This window comes from Mixophyes fleayi, chromosome 12, assembly GCF_038048845.1.
Source record: "Mixophyes fleayi isolate aMixFle1 chromosome 12, aMixFle1.hap1, whole genome shotgun sequence".
NCBI lineage: Eukaryota > Metazoa > Chordata > Amphibia > Anura > Limnodynastidae > Mixophyes > Mixophyes fleayi.
The window spans coordinates 29,023,866-29,042,637 of NC_134413.1; the positions used below are offsets into that span (position 1 = coordinate 29,023,866).

Below are 18,772 nucleotides of genomic sequence, written 5' to 3' on the forward strand. Positions count from 1 at the left end.
GCCTAGAGGAAAATGTTATTGTGCGAGGGGGAGGGAATTCCACAAAGTGGGTGCAGCCCGAAAAAAGTCCTGTAACTGAGAATGGGAGGCAGTGATGAGAGTGGAAGAGAGTCGCAGATCTTGTGCAGAAGGGTATTGAGTTGGGAGATATTTTGAGACAAGTGAAGAGATGTATGCTGGTGCATTTTTGTTGATGGCCTTTTATGTTAGTAGAATAATTTTTTATATTAGATTCGTTGAAAAACAGGCAACCAGTGTAGAGACTCATAGGGGCATATTCAATTAGGGTTCCGGTCCGCGGTAACGCGCGTTATTGCCGGTATTACGGTACCGCAATAACGCAGATTTTCGTTCGCAACCCTATGGGCTGCGAACGAAAATCCACGTTATTGCGCTAACGTGGATTAAGTTTCGCGGCTGTTCCGGCGCGATCCCGCGGACCGGAAAGCTAATTGAATATGCCCCATAGAGTGGCTCAGCAGAGGAAGAACAATTTGCAAGAAAAATCAGTCTAGCCACTGCATGCAAGATAGATTGTAGGGAATCAAGTCTGATTTTGGGAAGACCAGTAAGAATGGAATTGCAATAGCCAATGCGGGAAATGATGTGTGCATGAATTTAAGTTTTTGCAGTGTCTTGTGGGAAATATGTATGTATTTTGGAAATGTTCTTTAGATGTATGCAGCATGATGTAAATATAGAGTTGATGTGGAGAACAATGGATAGTTGGGAATCAGGATTACACCTAGGGAACGAGCTTGCGGGGTGGGATTTATGGTCATGTTGTCAACAGAAATAGAAATGTCAGGCAGAAAGCTTCTGTTGGTGGGCGGGAATATTATTCTGTTTTTGAGAGATTGAGTTTGAGTTGGCGAGAAGACATCCAAGATGAAATGGCAGAAAGACAGTCGGTAACGCAAGACAACACAGATGGTGAGAGACCAGGAGAGGATAGATAAATTTGTGTATCATCCGCATAGAGATGATGCTGAAATCCAAAGGAGCTTATCAGCTTTCAAAGATAAGTGGTGTAGATAGAGAATAGCAGAGGACCTACGACTAATCCTTGTGGTTCTCCAGCTGATAAAGGAAGCCGAATGGAGGTTGTCCCAGAGAAACTTCTATTCCTTTGTATTTATGGACAGCGGCACAGTACTGCATCCCTTGTTCTGTATCTGTATCTGTCAGATTTTAGTAAAGCATCAATCTGCATCAACAATTTCATCAGAACAAGAATTCATAGTAAAAGTATTTACTTATTAATATTCAGGTAAGAAAAATCCTCCTGCCATTTACTGGCATCTATCTAACATATCTTTTTATGAATTGCTATCTATCTATATTTGTGAAATGTTGGCGCAAAAACGTAAGCAATATTAGCAAATTGTCCCGATATTTCTGATGCTGTGGTGGCGAGAAGTGAGCACTTCAAAAATATCTGATCAGAATTATTAGTCATTTTCAGGCTTGCCAGTGAATCTTGAGAGATGAATGCTATATGTGTTAAAACAATCTCTCAGCTTCATTAATAGGTTATAGGCAGCTTCTATTACCAGTCCATCCGTGATGTCCAATATACTTCAGAGAGCATCAGGGAGGGTAGAAAGGAACATGCTCTGTCTTATTTATAGTATGCTGATGCTGTAGACTGCTCCAAAAACACTTAATGAAGCAGAAAACCTCAATTCCTCAAATAACAGTGTATTGTAGGTTTATTCACAAATTCATTTATTAAGTGTTAATATAGCAAAAAAAAATAAATATAATATTAAAAAATAATGAAAATATAATAAACATGTTAATTTAATTAAATATTGGATTTTTTTTGTGGCATTTCATTGTGCATATATACTTAGATTTGAGCCTTATTAACAGATTCTGCTCATGAATATAATCCCAGGGTGCACAGTGGGTTAGGCTGAAAAAGAACTATAAGTGTGTAGGAGGGTAAGCGTATACTGATGTAGAAAGGTACTCAATGGAAAGAAATGTGTCTAAACGGTATCTCACTGTAAATCAAATAGTGAAATATAAAGTGAAACAATTTATTAATACCAAAATTATGAAATCTTCTGGCCAGAACTGTAATAAAGTATCAAAAGCATTAATAAAATTCTATGTAGTGCTGGCGAATGTCTGCACAGGCGCATTATTGAACTGTAGTCAATCAGGAACTGCAATCCCCGGCATGCACTGAGGATGAGCTTCTGAAAGGGGGAGGGGCTAATGGTATTAATGGAAAATAGCAGAGACAAGGGGAGAAGGAACTGACATGGCACTAATGGAGGAAGAGAACAGAAAAGTGTACTGGAATAAAAAAAAGGGCACTGAGGTTAGAATTGTACAAGATTTTATCACAGGGTCGTGGCTATGATGAAAAGGAGATTTAACTAAATCCTGTCAGCTGGCTTGGAAGTGAGACAGTTCAGAAAAAAACTGCATGAGGAGAAGAGAAAGATCCTGAGATATCATGAGGCAAGGAGTTTTGAAAAAATAGATAAGTAACCATCATTCACTTATCGCTTTTGGGGACATTGTATTAGTTAACTAGTAGTTAGATAGCTAATCGGTGATAGGTTGATTACTTGACAGAGAGAGATAACTCCATTGGGTTTCACCTGCGCCTTACGTGGACATTATAGCTGGGGCAGTAAGTGGACAAATTATACTTTCCACTGTATAGTGAAGGACCACTTAGAGAGTAACAGTTATAGGGATATAAATCGCTTCAATACCACGGTTTACCGACAACTGTGATAATACCCTGGGCCAGTTGTCACTTTTATATTGGACTGGCATTAAATGAGTGGAAGTGACTAGTTGGATGCTGAAATTTATTTAAGGGCCTATCATTCATAATAAACGTATAAATGTACATTTATTATTTTGTTTTATTTTATGTTCTATATATATGTATCCGATTGTAGTTAGTGAATCTAGAGTATTGTAAATGTGTTAACTTAAGTTACACTCTAAGGGCAAAAGTATTCGGACGCTTGACCATTACACCAGCAGGGACTGTAATGACATTGTATTCAAATACATATACTTTAATATGGAGTTTGTCCTCCTTTTACAGCAATAACAACTTCCACTCTTCTTGGAAGGCTTTCCACAAGATGTTGGAGTGCTTCTGTGGGAATTTGTGCCCATTCATTCTGTAGAGTATATATAAGATTAGTGTCACAGTGTCTGATATTAGAATAGACCTCTAAGCCTGCTCAGGTGATGTCTACCCTTTAAGAGGTGCGGAGTCTAACGGAAAGAGAGGTATTCACCAGGGATCCTCGCAAGGTAATTTGGGCTTGGCTGCTCTCTAACCGCAGGTCGCGGTTCTCTAGGGGGCACAGAGCAGGTCACAGACAACCAGAATACAATGGAAACGAGAAGCTGAACTGGAGCACCAGAAGGTAAGTACATAAATCGATGAATCTGAGGAGCGGTGAGGGCTAAACAGCAGAGCACTGTGCTGGGATCCTAATGGGTAGTAGAGCATAGGTAAAAGATGATTGAAGATCCATGGTGTTCTGCAGAACAGCCACAAATCTAGGTTGAAGAGTAGATGACACAGAATTAGACGATTAGGCGATGAGCTGCAGAGAACTGAAGCGCTGAGGTCCTAGTGGGCAGTATAGCCTGGAAGCAGGATTGATAATGATGTGCGATGTTCTGCAGTATAATCAAGGTCTTGATTGTGGAACAGGTAACACAGGTTCAAACGGCACTAATAGAAGATGTTAAGAGAGAACTGCGTCCTCACAGAGTCCTGAAGATCTGAAAATGGAAGATAGAAAGAAGTGCCTTAAATAGTGAACTGACCTATGGTCAGCCAATGTGAATCCAGGCGAGGTTTGAAAAGTGTCGGGCTTGCACATGCGCCGCATTGCCGGCAAAATGGCATCAGAGAGTGGAGGAAAGTTGTACGGCCCAAGAGGTAGTGGTAGTCAAGGAAAACCACTATGTCAGCTATCCTGGACAGAGTAACAGGTGAGATGTATAATACTCAGGCACTGATGTTGGACGAGAAGGCCTGTCTCGCATTCTCCATTCCAGTTCATCCCAAAGGTGTTTGATGGGGTTGAGGTCAGGGCTCTGTGCGGGCCAAGTCAAGTTCTTCCATACCAAACTCATCAAACTTTGTAGTCTTTGCTTTGTTCACTGGGGCACAGCTATGTTGGAATAGAAAAGGGCCTTCCCCAAACTGTTGCCACAAAGTTGGAAGCATAGCATTGTCCAAAATGACTTGTTATGCGGAAGCATTAAGATTGCCCTTTACTGGAGATAAGGGGCCTAGCCCAAACCCTGAAAAACAGCCCCATACCATTATCCCTCCTCCACCAAACTTCACAGTTGGCATAATGCACTCAGTCAGGTAATGTTCTCCCGTCACTCCACAGAACGTCTTTCCACAGTCCAGTGTCTGTGTGCTTTACACCACTCCATCCGACGCTTGGCATTGGTCTTGTTGATGTGAGGCTTAGATGCAACTGCTCGGCCATGGAAACCCATTCTATTAAGCTCCCGCCGCACATTTTTTGTGCTCACATTAATTCAAGTGAAAGTTCAGAACTCTTCAGCTATGGAATAAGCAGACTTTCACGCACCATGCACCTTAGCAGTCCTGACCCCGCTCCTGTGTTCTCCCCATAAAATTTTGCAAGCCGGGTGGCATTAAGAAATAGCCGGGTGAGGGCAGTTATAATACTTTGCAATAATATTAAAAAATGTTGGAGGTTATTGCCCTCACCTGACAGCACTGGTCAGACTGGTGGTCAGTGGTCGAACACACTGCTGGCTGTAGTGCTCACATAGTAATAATTAGGGTCAGCCAACTTGTTTATGTTTAGCATTATGTTTTTTTCGCTCTCATGGTGATATGGAGTGTTAGGGGTCATTCTTATTGGGACATGCATTTATATTTAAAATGTTTTTTTTAATATATATTCAGTTTATTAAAGGGTATTTCATTTAACACAATTCTGAAAAGTTTTTTAATGTTGATAGTAAATTTTAAGGAAATATTTCCTGTTTTTTTTTTATTGCAATCCTGTGCACACAGCTGTGCCTGCTCACAATGTTTGAATAAATAGGACACTCCCAGTGAGGCTTTTCATTACTAAGAGCTGAATGTCAATGCATTGTTGATCTCCTCTGAAGAAATTGCTTTACAGGCAAAATAATGTGTCAGGAATACAAAGAAATTTATGCCAATATATCTGACTGCACGGTCTTGATTATACGGACTGGTAAACACGGTGTCTGACCTTTACAACAGTTTATTTCAGACGGCCCTGGGTGTTTGAACTACTATTAGATGTAAGCGGCATCAGCTCCCAGTGCATTCGAATCGTGAACCACGTCAGCGGACAGACCCTACACACACATTCCATTTGGATCTCTGCATGGTAATATGGATGCTCAGTACACAGCTGTTGAATCACTTGCATGTGGAGACAAGTGGTAATATGTGGCAAAAAGATCCATCCGATATACAGTGGGAACATCCCACTGCATCCGTTGCCAGCGGGATCTCATATCATCTAGTATACATCAGGAACTGTAAGTCTGTCATATACCATCTCATCCACTTGGTTCTCAAGCCCAGCGCACATATTTATTGAAATCAACACATAACTGTGTTTCAGATTATATGTACCACTCCATCTCATTGTGTGCAGTGACTTTTTTCACAGCTCAATGCTATTTATCACACCAGCTGATCCACTATTTGGAAAGGAATCGGCTAACAGAGCATTATTGTTTATCGTGGCACAGGAGATTTGTATCTGCATCTATGCTATTTCTTAATTGAATTTCAATAGTTTTTACTGTTTTTATTACTTATTTCATAATGGTTAATACCACTGTTTGCAACAAATAAATTGTTACATTTTATTCCACTTTTCAGCATCGTGTTTTTTCCTTGGTTTGTTACAGCGCTGTCATTTTTTATTTTATAGTGCTCACATAGTGCCTGTTCTACTAGTAGAAAGATGGTTTATTCAATAGGTCTCTGTTGGGCTCCAAGGGCCAGGTGGCAAGTAAAAATAGCTGGGTGGAGCTCTCAGAAATTAGCTGCTGGGGAGAACACTGCGCTCTGTGATTTTATGTGGTCTTCCGCTTCGTGGCAGAGTTGCTGTTGTTCATAAATGCTTCCACTTTCTAATAATATCACTTACAGTTGACCATGGAATACCCAACAAGGATAAAATTTCACGAACTGTCTTATTGCAAAGGTGGCATCCTATCACAGTAACCACGCTTTAAGTCACTGAGCTCTTCAAACGATCCATTTTGTATCAGAAATGGAGACTGCATGGCTAGGTGCTTAATTTTATACACCTCTGGCAATGGGTCTGTTTGAGAAACTTCAATTAAAAAATTAACAGGTGTAGTCAAATACTTTTGTCCATACAGTGTTTATTATACTAAAAGACATGTCTACATATGAATATGGATGTGCCATGTTATGCAGGCTAGTATAATAAGATACATGTCTCTCTTCACCCTCTCCAGTCTGGCTTCCATCCCCATCACTCTACTGAAACTACCCTAGTTAAAGTAACAAACGACTTACTCTCAGCTAAGTCCAAAGGTCACTTCTCCCTTCTTGTACTCCTCGACTTCTCTGCTGCTGTTGACACTGTCGATCCTTCTCTTCTCCTCGCTCCCTAGGTCTTCACAAAACAGCTCTCCTGGTTTGTCTCCTATATCTCTGACTGCTCGTCTAGCGTCTCTGCTTCTGGCTCTTCCCGCCTCCCCACTTTTCCTCTAAATATTGGAGCCCCCAAGGCTCTATCCTTGGCCCTCTGCTTTTCTCACTCTACACCACCTCTCTCCGGGAACTTATTCAATCATTTGACCTCAAATATGAAGTCTATGCTGAAAACACACACATCTATCTTTTGCCCCCCTGACCTCTCTCCCTCCTTCCTAACCCAAGTGTCTAGCTGTCTCTCGGGTGTAACTACCTGGATATCTCCAAATCCTACCTCATCCTCTTTCCTCCAGCCAATTTTGCTATCCTTCCCAATATTTCCCTCTTGGTTGACAATATAACTCTCCTGTCGCTCAAGCCCACTGGCTGGGAGTCACCCTTGACTCTACCATCAGCTTTATCCAGTCACTCAGCAAATCCTGTGCAATAAAGGCAATAAACTGAAAAAATAAAAAATAAAAACAAACAAAAAATAAAATATATATATATATAATAAGCACTAAATGAAGAAAATAAAAATGTTAATTAGAAATAGGCCGAAAGTCCCACTATAGAGTGTAGCACTGGAACTTTTTTTTACAACTTCTACTTAGTTAGCCTGGAACCCTCATTGGGGTGGGACATATTGCTGTTGTTGCTTGGAGGAGCATATTAATATCTCTTTTTGGAGGACATTGTTGACATATTTATGGGTATAAAATTAACCCGTCGGCCTATTTGTAATTAACATTTTTATTTTTAATCTTAATTTTGTGCTTATTATATATATTTTTGATTTTTTTTCTTTTTTACTTTTTGTTTTTTCTTTTTTCAGTTTTGGTCTCACATAAAAAAAAAAAAAAAAAGAGATTTATATTTGTGTCTGCAGGCATTTTTTATGTATTTCTGTGTTTTTACAGCAATTATTGCATTTATTGTACATGTTTCAAGTTATCAATACATATCTAATACTTCTTTCCATATTGGTCTCTGCACTTTGTGTTCAGCACCGGGGAACTTTTGTTGTTTGTATGTGGATATTTAGAGAGGATTAGGGATCACCTCCCCATTCCCCAATTGGCAGCTTTTGTACATTTGGGTGAGCGCTGGTTCATCGTTTTATCACTCAGCAAATCCTGCCACTTCCATAACATCACGAAAATCCATCCCTTCCTCTCTCAGAAAGCAACCAAAATCCTGGTCCATTCACTCACCATTACTCGCCTTGACTATTGTAACCTCCTTCTCACTGGCCTTCCTGTCATTAACTTGTATGAACTTCAATCCATACAGAATGCTGCGGCTCAGGTTATCTTCCTCACCTGTCACTACTCTTCCGCTACTCCTCTGTGTAAATCTCTTGATTGGTTCCCCATCCGTTTCAGAATTCAGTTCAAGCTTCATACTCTCACTTACAAAGCCCATACTGACACTTCTCCCCCTTACTTCTCTGACCTTGTCTCGAGGTACATACGTACCCGACCTCTTCACTCCACATCTGACCATCGCCTCAACTCAACTCTCATTACCTCCTCCCATGCTCGCCTCCAAGACTTCTACCTTGCTGCCCCCATTCTTTGGAACTCCCTACCCTGCCTCAATCATTTCTCCCCTTACCTTCAGTCCTTCAAAAGCTCACTCAAAGCTCACCCTTTCAACTCGCCTATCCTACCACCTCCTGACGATCCATCACCTCCTCTTCCTTCGCCTGTCATCTCCATTTTCTCCCAGCTAATCCTACTGTCTCTCACCACCCCTCCCACTAGAATGTAAGCTCTCACAGGCAGGGTCCTCTCTACCTATTGTCCCACGTCTGTTCACTGTTTCCCTTGTATGTCTTGTCATGTATTTTGCTGCCTTCTGTGTGAGTCCCTATAGCATTACTCACACTAATCTGTGCTACTTATGTGTATTACCTCATCTATTTGTTACTTGCTTCTGTATCCGGCGCTACGGAATCTCTGGCGCCTTATAGATAAAAATATGACAGTATTGCTATATAGGACAATATACTCTCTACTGTAATTTTAAAGGTATTAGAAGTTGCCAATGAGTTCTGTGACCCATATAAATTTATTTATCAGCATACCAAGTACTTGTATACAGTTCATGATTGTCTAAGTTGATTTTTCATGTTCATAATTTACAGTAGGGGTTGCATTATTCTTTGTAATACACAAGTTTTCCTAATGAACACTGAAACGATGACTAGAAAATGACTTGCTAACAACAGGGCAAATATGTTGTGATCATTTATTAACTAATCTCATTAACCACTCACAGTTTACCCAAGAAATACTATTCTCTTGCTGCTCTGAGACCTATGTATCATTATATATTATTCAGACACACACCATAGCAGATAATGTAGATGTGGGACGTAACAATCATACACACAATACTTATAATTTTATTCCAGCCACTTACACACAGATTCTGCTATACATGTATACAGTATGAATAGATAACCACACTTGCTTAGGTACATAGAACACATCACAGGGAAAATATACTTACAGCAGGAAATATTGCATGCAAATGTATAGCTTAATTTAAGATGATATGCATTCTCATTTATATTATACATAAGATTGTCATGTTAAAAAGTTTAGCATAGAGTGTACAATCCATTATCAAATTTCCTTTATTTTAAATTTTGTTGCCTGTTTTAGAGAAAATATACGATTATATACACATCTTTCTCGTGTATGCATGTGTATTCCACATTACATCATAATTCCCAATAAAACTCCAATTCTTATGTACAGTACTAACAAAACACTCTTTACTCACAACACTATCATTACCATATATGCACCACAAACTCTTATAGTACTCCATATATGTATCACATAATACTATATAACTTCATTTATGCATGTTGAAGCACTCAGAAAGCAGTAAGTGTTGAAAAAGTAAAGTTCATTTATTCTTCAGATAATTTCTGAATTATGTATCCTGTAATGACAGGGTAGTATTATAAGACGGTGGTAGTCATTTACTCAGCACTGAGAATAGCATCACACTTTAGAACGACGATAAAATACAGAGGAATATAAGAATCTCCACTTACCATATAACAAACGGCCTTTATTTCCGTCACGTTTAATGACCGCCACCTGGGAAATGCGACTTCTACAAATATGTACAGTTAGAAATGACGTCACTTGTAATGGTCAGAGTGAAAACAAACCTTTAAAGCTGCAATGGCCGGACCCGCCACCTGGATTACATTATACAGGCGCCGGGTGTGACCATTGCTGCTTTAAAACTGCTGTTTTCATTCTGACCATTACAAGTGACGTCAAGTGACATTTCTAACTGTACGTATTTGTACAAGTCACATTTCACAGGTGGCGGTCATTAATCCTGATGGAAATAAAGGTTGTCTGTTATATAGCAAGTGGAGATTTTCAGATTGTCGTTTTTATACTCCTCTGTATTTTATCGTCGTTCTAAAGTGTGATGCTATTCTCAGTGCGAAAAATTATACCACACCCTTGTAAGATACATGCATATATCATGTAATGGCAGGACTCTGGACCACACACTGCAGAGAAAGCAATATATTGTTTTCACATTACAGTCTGAACCATATAATGGGATACCCAAAAACGTAGAGAAGAGGATGGGCCAGAGGAACTGCTGTGCTCCTCTATGTTCATATCAAACTTTTGAATTCAGAATGGGATATTTGAGGATGTTTGTATTTCATATTGTAGTGATCACAGCGGAATTACATTTATAAGGATTAACCTATAACCTAACTGGGGGGGAATAAAGCCTAATCATAACTGCAGTGTAAATATGGTATATCAAATTAATCCATTGATAAATTGAGCTACTAAAGTGTAAAATGTGAAGTCAGAGGGTCTGTTGTGTGTTTATTATGTGGCTCTGCATCCATGTGTTTGAAGCTGACACAGGTGACACTGCTATCTTCTGAGACCTCATGGGGTGAGTTATATCCTGGCCTAGAATGGAGTTTTGACACCTGAATAGACTTGTATTAATTGCTCAGCATGGTGTCCGGCACAAGGATACCATGTGATGACTGGCTATATTTTATATAGACAAAAATAATTCAGTTTTCAAATATGCCACTTAAAATCAAAAACAGTAGTGATCAACCACATATTCCTCAAACATTCTGTCACACAGAGAAGTTGAGGAAATGAGTATAAGTTCAACTAATACCCGGTACCTAGGCCTGTTTGGTATCAATAGATGGGTCAATTCATAGGGAATCTATTAATAATAAAATTGGGTCTGTATGACACTCCACAGAAAAGTCAGGTCACATAGTAGAATTGGGTAGTAAGTCAGGCAACATGCAAATTGTGATTGTAAAAAGTGTCAGACCACATCCCCTGGAGGTGGGGTAAGGTGTAAAGGTGTCGTTAAAAAACTGAAACCAGTTACAAGAAATGGTCAGTCTTTTGGGAAATCAATAATTCATTGATCAGTTGTCCAACTTGAAGCCAATTTCCCTTGGCTCAGAATATACCACTTATATGTAAGTTATACTCTGAATTAAATCCCTTTAATTTAAACTTTTTTTCTTGTGTGTTATGTCAATTGTTTATTGTTTTTTTTATTAACCTGTAAGCATTGTACTTCTTGTATATTAAATCGAAAATTTAATAGTAATGTCCTTATTGCTATACATGAATTCACCGCCTGTCTAGAAAAGATAAGATTGCTTGAAAATGCTAAACCTTTCATTGCTGAGGTGTGAACTGTGAATACATTTGTATACCAAGCTGTGTGTGTGTCTGCATGTACATTTGTTTCAGAGCCTTGAGGGGTTAAGTGTTAACCTTTTGATTGTTGGTGTGTGCCTTGCTAAACTGTGGGTAACAGGGAGTGCTCATTGTATGCCAGTGTGAGACAGTATATTGGGATCCTATTGCCCTTATTCAATAGTTGGTGGCAAACCTGAAGTGTGTTGGGCGTGTGAGATCGCTGTTTGGGGGCGATTCAGCAGGTTTATAACCTGAGTGATAGGTAAAAAAGACACTGAGTGCTGGAATCATCTATAGCCTCATACAGTAAACACTTTCAAGTCACAAGTGCGCATAGTGCGATTTGTGACAGGTAAAGATAGTCAGGGAGGTTTCCTGACAAAATAGAGGTGATATATTGTTTGTGTGAATATAGGATAATATATTAAATCAGGAAGGAGCCAGAGGGGCCACATATTTTTAGACTATACTATATACTCTTTTTAAAACTTTCTCTATCACTATGGTCTTGTAGGTTTTTAATATGCTTGTAAGTATTTATCCCTTTCACGGGTGCTGGGATAAGTGTTTTTATAATTTACGTTTTGTTTGTTCATTTAGTTATTTTCTTGGAATCTGAATTACTGTTTGTTTGTTTTTTTTATAGTTATTATGCATAAGGGGCAAGGGTCCATCTCCATTCTGCGAGGTTGTAGGATCACACCCATTTAGACAAGCAGCATTTATAGCCACTGTACTATTTATGGTCCAGTAGAAGGTCTATTGAAAGTATAGGGTGTGCAAGAGGCAGCCGCGTTAAAAGCTATTTAATTGTTTTTTAACGCAGCGGGTAAAACAGGAAAATATGTTGTTTTATGTCGCTCCTCCTTGGGGTGTGTTAAAAATAAAAAACCTCTGAAAAGTATTTGAAATTATGTAAAAATGTGGAAAAAAAGTTACTTATGTTTATCACTAATGTCTAACTTGTGGAAGTTGTTTTTCTTGTGAAAAAATAATGAAATAAAAAAAAAAATCACTAATTATATTTATGTATGTTTTTGGTACAAATATGAATGTAGTAATGTGTTTTGACATGGTATAGATTGTATGGTAAAAAATAGTTCAATTTAAAAAATATGCTAAAGAAAGTACTGTAATGTAGATATTATCAATGTGTAATGCATGTATGGAAATGTATGCAAAACCTTTTTCTTGTATTATACATCACTACGTCAAAACTCCCCTAAAAACTCGCAAACAGAATGATTAAAGAGCGGAGGATGCGTTCCCTCTTTTTCAATTGAATTGCACGAGTTTTAGCGCTGCGTTAATTAAAAACGGTCGCTATAGCAGTTAAAAACCCGCTGGCGAAAAACTCGCTAACAATTGAATACTCCCCATAGTGCTCAAATGCAAATGCTCTGTGCAGACACATTGACATGAATGGAAAAGGCTGAGCCAGGAACACTTAAGCTCAGAAAACATTGCAAGCAACGTCTTCAGAGCTATGAACAATAACACTTTTTAGCTGGTAAACTGCTAATGTTTAATGCGCCAACACAACAAAATAAAAATGCATTCATGCTGCTGTTCCTTGAAAAGCTAAGACGGGACCGTGTACTTTGGCTTCACTCAAGCCTTTCTGCACTGTAGTATACTATATACTTGATGGCAAAAAGAAAGTATGGGTTCTTGGGCACATAGGATTAGTACGCTCATAAAGGTGTAGATGTAACACCTGTCATAAGAAAGTGATGTTTATTAACAATATAGTTATATAAGACACAAATATAGGTTCTGGCCAGAACAAAACAAATTTATAATGCACAGTTCTAATCACCTCAATGGGTGGTTGTAAAGAGTTTTAGTTGTATTCAAAAATATGCTTCAGACAAGAACTGTGCGTTCAGGTAAGAATACAAATGGTGTGTTGCACAGACGTTGAAGAGTGGTCCAATTTGGGAGTTTCAACAGAATAAACTGATGTCCAGGAATAAAGTATATTTCCTATCAAATGAATGTCAGTGGGAATAGTAACGCCAAACAATGTAGGAGATGGTTTGCAGGAGGAGGACATTACAGCTCGGCTGAGCCCCACCATCACCCAAATGTGAGTTACCTATTGGGAAACTAACTCTCCATGTACATGGACTTTTATGAACGCTTCTTTTATTTGTAATTTTCCGCAATTACTGCAAACCTTCGCATACATTGTTTGGCATTACTATTCCCACTGACATTCATTTGATAGGAAATATACTTTATTCCTGGACATCAATTTATTTTGTTGAAACTCCCGAATTGGACCACTCTTCAACGTCTGTGCAATACAACTAAAACTCTTTACAACCACCAATTGAGGTGATTAGAACTGTGCATTATAATTTTGTTCTTTGTTCTGGCCAGAACCAATATTTGTGTCTTATATAACTACATTGTTAATAAACATCACTTTCTTATCACGATTGTTACATCTACACCTTTATGAGCGTACTAATCCTATGCGCCCAAGAACCTATACTTTCTTTTTGCCATTATCCCTGGAGGGTGGGGACCCTTTATCACCACATAGGTTCTACCACGTGGCTGCACAAACATCCACAAGGAAACGTGGCTTCCCCCATTATCACTACCTACTATATACTTGATGAATGCCCCACTAGAACTCTGATACTGTACCAAGTGGTAATGTGAATGCTGCTGACAACAATGACACAAGTACATGAATGCTGGTCAGAAAAGGTGTCTGTACTCTGGTCCATTCACTTGATATGTTTTGAACTATCAATATTACAGCAGGTTTACCAGGGTTCAAGTGTGGAGACCTGATTTTGATGGCTTACAAGCACAGGAATAAAAACAGTCATTTTATGAGAAACTGACCTTTATTGCAGCAAAAAAGTAATATACAGTACATAGGACAGACATAAAATGAATTGTAAGGGTTACGTGCCCTATATTTTATTTAATACTGAAACAACAACCCCACTTGATCCAGGAGAGGAACTCAAGAGATGTTGTGGTAACATGCGGTACACGTCATTTGTCTGCAGAATGTTAAAGCAGTGAGTCCAAATGATTGTGGTTAAGTTTATTTCCCCTTAAATGTACAGCAAAACATGTATTTTTTATATGCATAGAATGTTTTCTACATATTTGCATTGTACTTGGAAATATACATACCTCTGTAGGAGCTGCCAAAAACATGGTCGCTCTCTATAAATCACAAACTTGACTGTGTCATTTGCATGCTCTAGAAAGTTTTACAGCAACAATTCTGCTCCTGTCGTTTTATGACTGTAACAAATGGAAGGTTAAATCCATTTTAATTATATTCTACGGGCCTGATTCATTAAGGAAAGCAATGCAAACAAAAAAAAAAAAAAGAAAACCATGTTACAATGCAAGTAGTGCAAATTATTTTATTATTTTGCACATAACTTAAATATTGACTGTTTTCAGGTAGTACACAAATAATTGATAGCTTTATTTTTATACTGAAATTTGAAGTTGATGTAGAGTATGCCCTACCTCAACTATAAATCTGTCCCCGCATTTTAAATTTACCACCTCCTCCAATGCAACATGGTTTTGCCAGGGTGCAAAGTTACTATTTTTTTCTGCTTTACATTCCTTAATGAATCAGGCTCTACATAGGTAAATACAGAGTGTAACAGATATTTTATGCCCAGCAGACACCTATATAGTTGGTTAGATACACATTGTATTACATATAGATTTCCGGAGGCCAGAGGGGGGGGGATAGACTGATATGTGTGTGCGAAGGCAGATTGGGGGCATTGTTTATTTTGGAATGTATGCCATTACAATGTATTTAGTATATTCTTGCTGGTAAATGATTACCCTGATTTCCAAGGGAACCCATTTGACTTGCAGATAAATGTGGTTTTAAGAAAACATCCACAGCCATATCATTTCAATGCCTCCAACTTCCAGCAAATTTGTATGTGGTCCATATACAGGGTCCTTCTGCAGTTGGAATTAGTTCCTTTGGATTTAGAATCCAGGAGCTTTAGATACACTCTCTATCAGAGTGCATGTAACCAATTGAAGGGCCCAAATAAGTTATTACCTTACATTAAAATGACATTAAAGGTTCCTCATACACAGGGTAGCCTGGCTGATCTCCTTGACAGCTGAGTGTCTGCCAGATTTGACCATACAGATACATAATATGGCAGCAGTTAGTCAGAACCATCCCAAACAACATCTGATTTGACTTTGAAAATCAAATTAGGCTCTAAGTAGTTTAGGTAGCTAGAAAGATGGAGTTCCCTTTAAAGAGTAACAGTATTGTATCCACAGTTTTCCTATAGCTATCTAAATAATAAGAGGGATGACATATTAACTTGATGAGCTCCACTGAGGATATAATTTATCATGGTAAATCCTGATCCTTGTTAGCAAAAATGTATTCAACATACCTCAGTAGGTGAGGAGTGTATTGGGAGATTCTGCTCCTCAGGCCAGTGAAGATTGCCTATGTAATGTTAAAATGCTTACATGTAAATGTGTGAATGCCCAAGTGCAGCTATAGTTGGTTAAGCCTCTTGTCCCCATACGTGTTAAGTGGGCCGAGAGTGGAAAACGTTGCATAAAAGTGAAGGCTTTGTCTGTGGTCTGGAAGTATTACAAATATGGATAGCAGCAGCCTTTACCATCTTCCGCGATGCTCAGTGTGCCAGCAGATGGTATGATTTTGCAAAAGGTTACGTATAGAAGATTGCCCATTTCTGCTCTTGTCTTTTACCACACCTGAACCACTGAATAAGACAGACCTGGCATCATCCTCATTAACTGGGTCTGTGATATCACAATGCATAACTTTTGGGATCAAAGCAAAGTGCATGCTTCATGTGTAAAACAATACTCTAGAACGGCAAGTTAGGCTTCCAGTTTTGTAGAACATCACAGCTATTTGCAGTGAAATCTTTTGTATAAACATGAAGGAATGTGTAATACTGTAAAATCCAAATATGGCAAACTGAAGATTATATTTTCCATTAAATTACATACATCAGTGACTAGCTAAAATGAACTGGGTCGTAGTTAAACAGTTGGAGGTATTCGGGTGTGTACCCAGAGAAACGAAGAAGACAGCAATTGTTTTAAAAATGCTTTCAACACTTATATAAGTGGGCAGGGCATATGCAAAGCGAGAGTAACAGCCTTTATTGTTATATACTGATTACGCATTAGCAAAGTAACTGTATGAACCACTCTTCCTCAATGTTCAGCTTAAAGGGATTGTCCAGTTATTTGTAATGCTACGAAAACCTTACCTAGAGTAGACAATCCCTTTTTTTTTAATTTTCTAACTAATAAATGTTAGTAGCTTATATAAATTTTTGCTTTGAAATTCACCCTAGTGAATAAGATATGTTGATGATGGAGGCAGGATTGCAAACCATTATGCTGGCATATTGGCGGATAAAAGAACTGCCCCCCAGAAATGTCATGTTTTTATAATCTAGTGTCTGTCAGCGTTGGGTCACTGGAATGATACACTTACACTGTGATATTTTTATAAAAAGGATGATGAAATAAATGGGATTGTTGCATTTCACTGTAGGTGTCTTCATCCTCCTTGTCCGAACCTTGCATATTCTACTTATCTCAAGGAAAAGAGACACCGTCTCTTAATTCATTCAGACACAAATGACAGCTCCAGCTTCCTATAATACAAGGAAAGTAATTGCGTTAAAATATACTAGATAGAATCTTAGTACATATAAAATAGTTTATTAAAACGCCTTCACTTTTATTACCTATGTTGTATGTGTGAACCCACAAAAAAATACCCATAAGGAACTTATTATACATAATTGGCCAAATGTGTAACAACCATAGTAGCAGGGATTGCAGCAGCACATGTGTATTATGGGTTTCTCACCCTTGTGTGGTCCATGGGACCCTTACAAAGTCTGACAACTGTTACGTCCCTGTAAGTGGCATATTGAAAAATTCTGTGGAGTTTGGCACATCTGACTACAGCATACTTACCTACTCCCGGAAACTTGTTTCCGGGAGAGGGGCGGGAGGTGGCGGGGTGCGACCAATCACGTCATTTTGGCCCCGCCCCTGTGAAAACCGTAATTTATGCCGTGGGGGCGGGGCTAAAATGTCGCGATTGGCTGCGCCCTGCCCCCTCCAGCCCCCCAAAATGACGCGATTCTCGTTGAATTGCCAGCTCTCGCGGGAGCCCGGGAGACTGACCTGAATTTCGGGAGTCTCCCGGACTTTCCGGGAGAGTTGGCAAGTATGGCCTACAGATTGCCCACAAAAGCTTTCACCCATGTTATAGTTCAGAGCAGCCCAAATATTAACATTAAGGGGCACATGTGTTATATTACACTTATATAAGGCCTATTATAAAGTAATTACAGCAGCTTGCAAAAGTATTCAAAAGTCAACATATTTGTCTGTATTACAAATGACACAGATTTTAAGAGAAAAAAAAAAACTGCAGACAAATAATGAATTATGAGTTTCCAAATTTACTTTAAGAGCCTACTGGTTTGCTATAAAATTACTGTCTGGAACCAGTACTGTATGTGTACTTATGTACACCTGCCTTAATCCGGCTCTCCTATTTATATGGGCTCTACTCGTTCATATTGACTGCAACTCTTTTCAGCTCTTTTCCGAATCTACTTTCATACCTACACTTTCATTTTATATGCTTACTTTGTCAATAGTTTCTAATATTTCTTTGGTTTTATTTAGATGTTTTTCATATGACTTCTTATCACAGTATAACATAATATTAAGTGATTAAACATATAATTTAACATTAACATGTAGCAAAGTCTGTACATTACTGAACCAAATAATATCCAGAAAGTGTGTTTTTCTGTAATATATTCACCATGCTCTCACTTCTATAGGACCGCAAACCTAGAGTGACTTGCAGCATGGCAGACTTACTTTTAGCAAAGCACTGTGTGGATTGGTTGATTCAGATACAGAGGCAGAGCCAGTATTGTCATGGTAACTGAAATTCTTAGCTTTTTGACTTTCATCAGATCAGATTAGGACATTGTCCTAAAGAAGTGGGAGGGGTTTCAGTGAAATGTATTTCAATATTCTCTGTAATTTGTTGTTTAATATATAAGCGCTACATAAATAAAGGGAAATAATTATTTCTTTTTTCATGCTATATCTTTGAAAATTTCAAGTTTGGGGTTTAACGATCCTTTAAATATTAGTTTTTCAATGTTGTTACATGTCCATCATTTTCTATACATGCTTTTAGCTCAGTGGAATATAGTGTATATGTAAAACCTCAAATCTATTTAAATGAATGGCCCAAAGTGCATGCCAACCAAAA

The 18,772-nt window shown here is 38.5% G+C and overlaps 1 protein-coding gene and 1 long non-coding RNA gene across 5 annotated transcripts in view; one reads left to right on the plus strand and one right to left on the minus strand.

The window, feature by feature from the left end:
* Window positions 1-18,772, plus strand: part of LOC142108862 (uncharacterized) — a 73,012-nt gene that overhangs the window by 17,820 nt on the left and 36,420 nt on the right. The gene's annotated exons all lie outside the window — the stretch shown is intronic.
* Window positions 14,306-18,772, minus strand: part of DPF3 (double PHD fingers 3) — a 255,030-nt gene continuing 250,563 nt past the window's right edge. For both annotated transcript variants that reach the window (XM_075192794.1, XM_075192795.1), the window contains one exon: window positions 14,306-17,117. In XM_075192794.1, coding sequence (XP_075048895.1) covers window positions 17,059-17,117 — 59 coding nt within the window. In that variant the 3' untranslated portion in view covers window positions 14,306-17,058. The remainder of the gene's footprint in view (window positions 17,118-18,772) is intronic.